The sequence below is a fragment of the Musca vetustissima genome, unplaced genomic scaffold (assembly GCF_032173495.1).
Source record: "Musca vetustissima isolate MV318-11 ecotype Yass unplaced genomic scaffold, APGP_CSIRO_Mvet_v1 utg298087, whole genome shotgun sequence".
Taxonomy (NCBI): Eukaryota; Metazoa; Arthropoda; class Insecta; order Diptera; family Muscidae; genus Musca; species Musca vetustissima.
The window spans coordinates 3,121-12,187 of NW_026873847.1; the positions used below are offsets into that span (position 1 = coordinate 3,121).

At 33.9% G+C, this 9,067-nt stretch overlaps 1 protein-coding gene across 1 annotated transcript; it reads right to left on the minus strand.

Moving 5' to 3' along the window:
• Positions 1 to 6,547: 6,547 nt before the first annotated feature.
• LOC133328642 (protein D2-like) lies at positions 6,548 to 7,240 on the minus strand. Its single transcript, XM_061537189.1, has 2 exons — positions 7,091 to 7,240; positions 6,548 to 7,042 (listed from the first exon to the last, which is right to left on the minus strand). The coding sequence occupies exons 1-2, from the start codon at positions 7,238 to 7,240 to the stop codon at positions 6,548 to 6,550; spliced, it is 645 nt and encodes a 214-aa protein (XP_061393173.1).
• Between the last annotated feature and the right edge of the window lie 1,827 nt (positions 7,241 to 9,067).

A 9,067-nucleotide genomic window follows, 5' to 3' on the forward strand; every position in this document is an offset into this window, starting at 1 on the left:
ATTTTATTTCAAAAATTTATTACTACTAGTTCTTTTTCGAAGGCTGAGATCTTTATTGATTTAATGTTAAATGTTAACTGAATATTGCATTGATGAAAATCTCTGTTTTAAGTTTAAACAGCTGTATACCGTTCAATACGTTTTTCTTACTTTTCGTTTAGGAGCTTTTATTCAAAGTTTAATTCAGACATAGCTTAAATAATAAAGCTCATACATAGAATGAATATAACTTTCAGTTTACATAGGTATGTTATTAACATGACTTAAGTCCACTTTAGACTTGATGATATTTATAAGAGTGTATGAAATTGCTGTGAATTTATGAAAAAACCTTTGGTAAAAATAAAACCCTCCATTCTGTAGGATCGATAATTATTGGTCCTTCGATCTTCAAAGGTTTTTAGATCAAACATTCAAATTTTCTATAAGTATGAGGCTAAAAATGCTCGTAGGACCAAATATTAATACATTGTTTTGAAAAATAAAACCAGTGGGATAAATTGGCTAAGTAAACCACTTATTGGCAGTTTAAAATGTTTACTATACTATAGACTGCATTTTAGTATAAAGGCTTTCTTCGTATTGGTTCAGTTTTAGATATATATTTTCGTACGGTTTCATGTCAATGACGTGTCTACGACCCCGATTGTCACGGAATTTTCCAAAATGTTTGAGTTGCCATATTACAACTACCCAAAAACTTTTCAATAAGAATGGAAGATATAATTCCGGAGAAACACGTGCTAATCTCCCCAAAATACCGTTATGTGGTGGCTACCCCAAAAAAGTGAACCAATATTGGTCCTTTTTAGTAGGATGGATTTTCTATCCAGTGGGAACCCAAAATACAAAATTGCAACTGTTTATGTTAGAAAACGTGCCCAAAAAGCACCGCTATATGATGTATACCCAAAATACCAAATTAAAACTGCTTATGTTGGAAAAACGTGTCAAAATGTTTTAAGTTACCGAATATTGGGGCCTGTACCATTATATGGGTATTACCTTCAAATGTGAACCAAATAAACAATTGCCCAATCTTCAATATTGCGAGGTCTATCGTGATTTCAAAAGATGGAAAGACAGACAGACGGACATGACGAAATCGACATAGAATTTTATTCCGATCAAACATATAGGGGAGACTGGGGCAGCTTCGGCACTCTTCTTAAAGCTCTGTATCCCAATACCGAAACTGACCCAGTCTACCCTACCAACGACGTTGCTAGAGGAAGGCCCGGGCCCCCCGAAATTAATTGTTTTCACAGTAAATTTATGTTTGCAACAGCGATTTTTTTTATTTTGTCCTACCAGCCTTCCCGAAATGAAATTCTGTATACTTTGCTGTACCATACACATTATATTTCATTAACATCAAAACTATTTTCATACTCTTCTCTACTTTTCCACTCCGTGCGTTCCTTTTTTCTCTCTTTTGATAAAAAATGCATTCCTCGCAAGAAAAATGCATTCATTGTTCTTCTGTATTTGGTTTTGGTTTCGTCCTCTGTCTCTCCCTTAATTTAGTTGGTTGTTAGTTTTGCAAACGGCTGATTGTCCACTGTTTCTCTTTTTTACAACGGCATTCCCTCCATTCACTCGGTTGTGACTAGTTTTGCATTTCATTGTTTCTGTATTTCTGACATTTTTACTCTCGGTCCAAAGTTGTCAGATAAGGTTGGGGTTTTGGAAATTCGGACTAAAACGGCACGAAAAGTACTAAATGTGGTACCATTTGTATTTAAATTAAGGACCACTGAAAGTGTGAACGAAGAGTACTAAACTGTACTAAATTTGGTACAATCTGAATTTGGAGAAGCTGATGGTGCAGGAATCCTAAAATTTGAAATGACATTATTGCTAGTTCTGGATTGTACCAAATATTGTACCCTTATATTTGGTACAATTTAGATTTGGGTGAACCGATAAATCTGAAACATTGAAATTTGGAAATAAGATTACTGCTGCATTATAGAATAGAGGTATGCTGGTAGTTTGGCAAATTCGTACTTATGTGTACTAAATTTTGTACAATTTGAATTTCGGGTAAATCAATAGAGCTGGAGCTGAATCAAAAGAGCTGAAATTTGGAGTTAGGATCACTGTTGGGGTGTACTAATGTGTACGAATGTAGTTTTGAAAAATTGTACTTAAAGGTACTAAATGATACTAAATTTGATCCAGTTTGGGGTTAAAGCTGGAATACTAAATATTGAAATTAATATTGCTATTGGTGTGTAGAATTGGGTATGTAGGTAGTTTTGTGAATTGGTACTTATGTGATACTAAATTTAAATACTTATGTGTACGAAAAGTACTAAATTTGAATACCTATGTGTACAAAAAGTACTAAATTTGAATACTTATGTCTACGAAAAGTACTAAAGTACTAAATTTGATTTAGGTGAACCGATAGAGCGGGAATCCTAAATAAATGGAATTAATATTACTGTTAGAGTGTAAAATTGAGGTATGTAAATAGTTTTGGAAATTCGTACTTATGTGTAATAAATGGTATTAAATTTGGTACAATTTCGATTTAGGGTAAACAAATAGGTCAGTAATCTTGAAATTAGAAAATAAGTTTTCTGCTGAATTATACGATGTAGGTAGTAATGGCAATTTGTATTTATGTGCTAAGAAGTACTAAATTTGATTCTATTTGGATTTAGGTGATCCGATAGAGTTGGAATCCTGAAATTTGGTATTAAGATTGGGGTATGTAGGAAGTTTTAGAAATTGGTACTTATGACTGTTAATGTAGGTAGATATGGAAATGTATATTAATGTGTACTAACTGATACTAAATTTGGCTTGGGTGAATATTTGACAATTTTGAAATTTGGAAATATTTTTGGAAATAAATATTACAAGAGAGCAATAGATAATAAATGATACCAAATTTAGAGAACGTAGGTACTAAAATTTTAATTATGGTCGGTATTGGGTTTTAAATAATTTCTGTAAGTAAATAAATTAAATTTCTGTGCCATAGAAAATCCGCAACCACCACCAAAAACAACTCTAAAGTATTTTTTCGCTCTCTCTCTCACAAGAACACAGTATGTAAAGTTTTATGAATTGCATTCATAAAATGCAGAAATGCGGGCATTGCCAACACTTTCGGAACACTATTCATTTAATATACGAAGTATTTTTTCTGTGACATGGGGCCTCAAGTGAATATTTCTAGGTATAGAAAACGCAATGGAAAATTTAATATACACCCCACCTTGTGGCGAAGGGTATAACAATGGATTAAAGAAACTGTATTCAAATTTGGTGTAAAATATGAAATTATATTCGTAAAGACATTTGAAATGTTTACTGTGATTATTGTGGTAAAATCAAGATAAAGAAAGCCGAAAATTGCACATAAAGTTCGATCAAATGTGAAGATTTGGCTCACTGTCTTCTTCGAATGCTATGACGCGGTACAATTCATCAGAAACGCATACAATTCTGAAAACCCCAATCTGGCATTTTGCACCAAAAACCTTTACGAACATATTCACTTATTTCACTTGAATGACCTAGAGATTTCTTCTTCAAAATATAATTGAAAACATAAATATTTCATTAATATTTAAATATTTCTGAATAAAACTTTGTCTTATGATGAAGCTTGGAGAAGAAGATAAAACAATAAAAAAAGTTTATATTATATATATTATAATTATATATATTCACTGTTGTCTTCTTGCAGTGGTATTCCCATGTTTGGTGTTCTTTTAAAAAGCAGTTCTAAGCTCGTTACACATCAATCGTTTTCTGTGTAATGACTATTTATATTGTCATAGAACGTGTGATTGCATGCTATACAATATATATGTATGCATTATAAATATATGCATGAATGAACAAATTTTTTACAAGTTGCATTAATATTAAATATATTATTTGTTTAATAATTTTGCTTGCAAATTGTAGAGTATTTATAAATAATTATAGGAATGCAAATAGCTAAAAATCGATAAATATCTTACAAATGTGATTTGAGACACGACATTAATATTGGCAGAAAAACAAATTCGATAATTTATTTTAGATTATATTTTTGTGTGATAAATGTGATGCAATTACATTCATTATTTTATTATAAGTTGTGAAAAAATTATTCCAGATCATATTTTTTGCATGTTGGAATTTTCAATAGACCGAACGACTATATGATTTATATTTAAAAAAATAAGTGAACAAAATGGTTTTGTCTTGTAGCAAACATGGTTTTCATATGATAACCAGTAAGGAAAGTAGCAAAGTCGGACGGGGCCGACTATATGATACCCTTCACCACTATGGGTATATTAAACAGGACTATTAACATGAAATTGGATGAAATAATATATGTGATAATTATCTAAATGTGAATCTACCTAGATAGGTCATAGGTCATACGTTGGGCTATGTATGTACTTCTAGAAACGTAATTCTATGCTCAATTTTGTACGTTGTGCAAAATTTGATGTGAATCTGACTAACATGAGGAGTTTGATGCGAAAATATATATGGAAGCTCCATCCAAATATTAAGCGATTTCAAGCAAACTTGTCATAGGTTAGGTTATACTAATTTCAGAACGTTTTGTTCCTATTGGTTCCTTGGTGCGTCAATTACTTAACATATGTGAGCTATATATGTGCGAGCTATATAGAAATTGGACCGATTTTCTCGAAACTTCGCAGACATCACTCTAGGCTCAATTCAGTACGTTATGCCAAATTTCGTGGGAATCGAAGGATATATAGGGACTTTGGTGCACCATTTACATGAAATCGGACGAAACTATATATGGGAGCTATATCTAAATCTGGACCGATTTTCTCGAAACTTGGCAGACATCACTCTAGGCTTAATTCAGTACATTATGCCAAATTTCGTGCAAGTCGAAGGATATAAAGGGACTTTGGTGCACCGTTTACATGAAATCGGACGAAACTATATATGGGAGCTATATCTAAACCTAGACCGATTTTCTCGAAACTTGGCAGACATCACTCTAGGCTCAATTCGGTACGTTATGCCAAATTTGGTGCAAATGAAAAGATATATAGGGACTTTGGTGCACCATTACATGAAATCGGACGAAACTATATATGGGAGCTATATCTAAATCTGGACCGATTTTCTCGAAATTTGGCAGACATCATTCTAAGCTCAATTCAGTACGTTGTGCCAAATTTCGTGCAAATTGAAAGATATATAGGGACTTTGGTGCACCATTTACATGAAATCGGACGAAACTATATATGGGAGCTATATCTAAATCTGGACCGATTTTCTCGAAACTTGGCAGACATCACTCTAGGCTTAATTCAGTACGTTATGCCAAATTTCGTGCAAATCTAAAGATATATAGGGACTTTGGGGCACCATTACATGAAATCGGACGAATCTATATATGTGCGAGCTATATAGAAATCTGGACCGATTTTCTCGAAACTTCGCAGACATCATTCTAGGCTCAACTCAGTACGTTATGCCAAATTTCGTGCAAATCGAAGGATATATAGGGACTTTGGTGCACCATTTACATGAAATCGGACGAAACTATATATGGGAGCTATATCTAAATCTGGACCGATTTTCTCGAAACTTGGCAGACATCACTCTAGGCTCAATTCAGTACGTTATGCCAAGTTTCGTGCAAATCGAGGGATATATAGGGACTTTGGGGCACCATTTACATGAAATCGGACGAAACTATATATGGGAGCTATATCTAAATCTGGACCGATTTTCACGAAACTTGGCAGACATCATTCTAGACCTAAATGAATAGGCTGTACCAAATTTCGTGCAAATCGAAAGATATATAGGGACCGTTTACATTAAATCGGTTAAATATATATATGGGAGCTATATCTAAATCTGAACCGATTTTTCCCAATTTCAATAGGGTTCGTCCTTGGGCCGAATAAGTGACCTATGCCAAATTTCATCCCATTCGGATCATAAATGCGACCTGTACTTTGTTTACAATTTAACATCTACAGACGGACAGACGGACGGACGGACGGACATGCATAAATCGATTCAGAAAGTGATTCTATGCATATTCTCAAAAGGAACCATGTGTCTATCTCGCTTCCTTTTGCCTGTTACAAACATATGCACAAAGACATAATACCCTGTACCACAGAGTGGTGAAGGGTATAAAAATGGTTAATGCCTTGCTGTGGTCTCATGTGTAAAAAAGAGAAAAATTAGTTAAACAGGGATCTAATTTTATACAGGCCACTTAAGATAAGAGATTTGTCTTGTTGAATGTTTATATTCTATAATAAATTAGTGTTTTTAACGTCATATGTGATATGTTTGGGTGAGATTACGGGGAATAATCTGCACTACAGACTCATAAGCAAATCATATATTCATTTACAAACATTCCTAATTTGGGTTTGGGAATTTGGTAGATTCTAAGGAAATAAAAAATCAGCATAAACATACAATTCTGCTTTTGTGCATCTTGATATACATATTATTTATTATTGGTGAAAAGGTGTACTATATAATTTAAATAACAACTGCGAGATTTGTCTTCTTTTCACGACCATTTCATTGGAATATCCAATTGTTTGTATAGAATAGGTACATAATCATCGTATTGCGATAGGAAAACATTACCGGCCACTGGAGTGCCCAATTGATATTTTTCCATAAATTGTCTAGTGTATAAATTTTCACGACCAGCAGCTTCGGTTTTACCATGACGTTGTTCATCAAATTCCAATTTGCCGGGTTGTTTAAATAGTAATATGATATAGCGATGTAAACCGGTACCTGGTCGGCCACCAGCACCAATATAATCATCTAAAACCTCCCCATTATCTATTTGATTACCAGGAATATTGACCACTAGCCAATGAACCCAATCACGCCAGGCAGGATTTTCACGAGATGGAACATCAGGATTTGTCAACAACAAAGTATAGTATGTGTCATCTGTCTCTGGCTCCCATTCGACATTCGGTGGGTCCTTTACTTGAGTGGGAGTCAATTCTATGCCTCTATCAGCCGATACGTCATCAACATAGGTGACCTAGGGAAATTGAGTTATAAAATAAAAAAGTAAAGTGCCCTTTCATACCTTTAAAAACTGCATGGGGGCCTCATCCAGGACATCGGGTATAATCTCATGTTCTTTCATTAATTTTGTCAATTCACTGTCTTCGGCATTTACCACAACAAGTACTACACCAATGAAATAGATAACCCATATATATTTAAAGGTCTTCATGTCCTTTTTTGCTATAACCGTCCAATTTTTAAATGTTTAGATGTGTAGTGGCCTCAATGAATACTGGGCATAGAGATCAATTGAAATTGGTATTTATATTCAAAAATTTAACCCTAATAGACAAAAAATTGCGATGTTGCACGCAACTCTATTATTTGCAGACGCCTTGGGCTGGGTAATTGCTCTAATTTTTTAGCTAAAAATGAGAGCTTTATGTTTCTAAAGCAAGTCAAAAAATATTATTTTAAAACTGTTCTGATGTCCCTTATTCGCAATGGCCTGGATTTTTAAAGAATATTTTTTCAAGGACAATCACAGCAATGGGCGTGGATTTTTAAAGAAAAATTTTTTCAAGGACAATCACAGTAATAGGCGTGGATTTTTAAATAATACTTTTTCAAGGACCATCACAGGAATAGGCGTGGATTTTTAAAGAATATATTTGCAAGGAGCTTCAGAGCAATAGGCGAGGATTCTTAAAGAATATTTTTTCAATGACCATCACAGCAATAGCCGTGAGTTTTTAAAGAATATTTTCTCAAGGACCATCATAGCAATAGGCTTGGATTTTTAAAGAATATTTTCCAAGGACCATCACAGCAATAGGCGTGGATTTTTAAAGAATATTTTTTCAAGGACCATCACAGCAAAAGCGTGGATTTTTAGAGAATATTTTTTCAAGGACCATCACAGCAATAGGCGAGAATTTTTAGAGAATATTTTTTCAAGGACCATCACAGCAATAGCCGTGGATTTTTAAAGAATATTTTCTCAAGGACCATCACAGCAATAGGCGTGGATTTTTAAAGAATATTTTTCCAAGGACCATCACAGCAATAGGCGTGGATTTTTAAAGAATATTTTGTGAAGAACCATCCGAGCAATAGGCGTGGATTTTTAAAGAATATTTTGCGAAGGACCATCCGAGCAATAGGCGTGGATTTTTAAAGAATATTTTTTGAAGGACCGTCCGAGCAATAGGCGTGGATTTTTAAAGAATATTTTTTGAAGGACCGTCCGAGCAATAGACGTTGATATTTATAGAATATTTTTCCAAGGACCGTCCGAGCAATAGACGTTGATATTTATAGAATATTTTTCCAAGGACCATCCGAGCATAGAGGTTGATATTTATAGAATATTTTTCCAAGGACCATCCGAGCAATAGAAGTTGATATTTATAGAATATTTTTCCAAGGACCATCCGAGCAATAGACGTTGATATTTATAGAATATTTTCAAGGGTCATCCGAGCAATAGGCGTGGATATTTAAAGAATATTTTCTCAAGGATCATCCGAGCAATGGGCATGGATATTTAAATAATATTTTTCAAAGGACCATCCGAGCAATGTGCCTGGATATTTAAATAATATTTTTCAAAGGACCATCCGAGCAATATGCCTGGATATTTAAAGAATATTTTTTAAAGGACCATCCGAGCAATAGGTCTGGATATTTAAAGAATATTTTTGCAAGGATCATCCGAGCAATGGGCATGGATATTTAAATAATATTGTTTGAAGGACAATCCGAGCAATAGGCCTGGGTATTTAAAGAATATTTTTTCAAGGCTCATCCGAGCAATGGGCCTGGAAATTTAAAGAATATTTGTCCAAGGACCATCCGAGCAATAGACGTTGATATTTATAGAATATTTTCCAAGGACCATCCGAGCAATAGACGTTGATATTTATAGAATATTTTCAAGGGTCATCCGAGCAATAGGCGTGGATATTTAAAGAATATTTTTTTAAGGATCATCCGAACAATAGGTCTGGATATTTAAAGAATATTTCTTAAAGGACAATCCGAGCAATATGCCTGG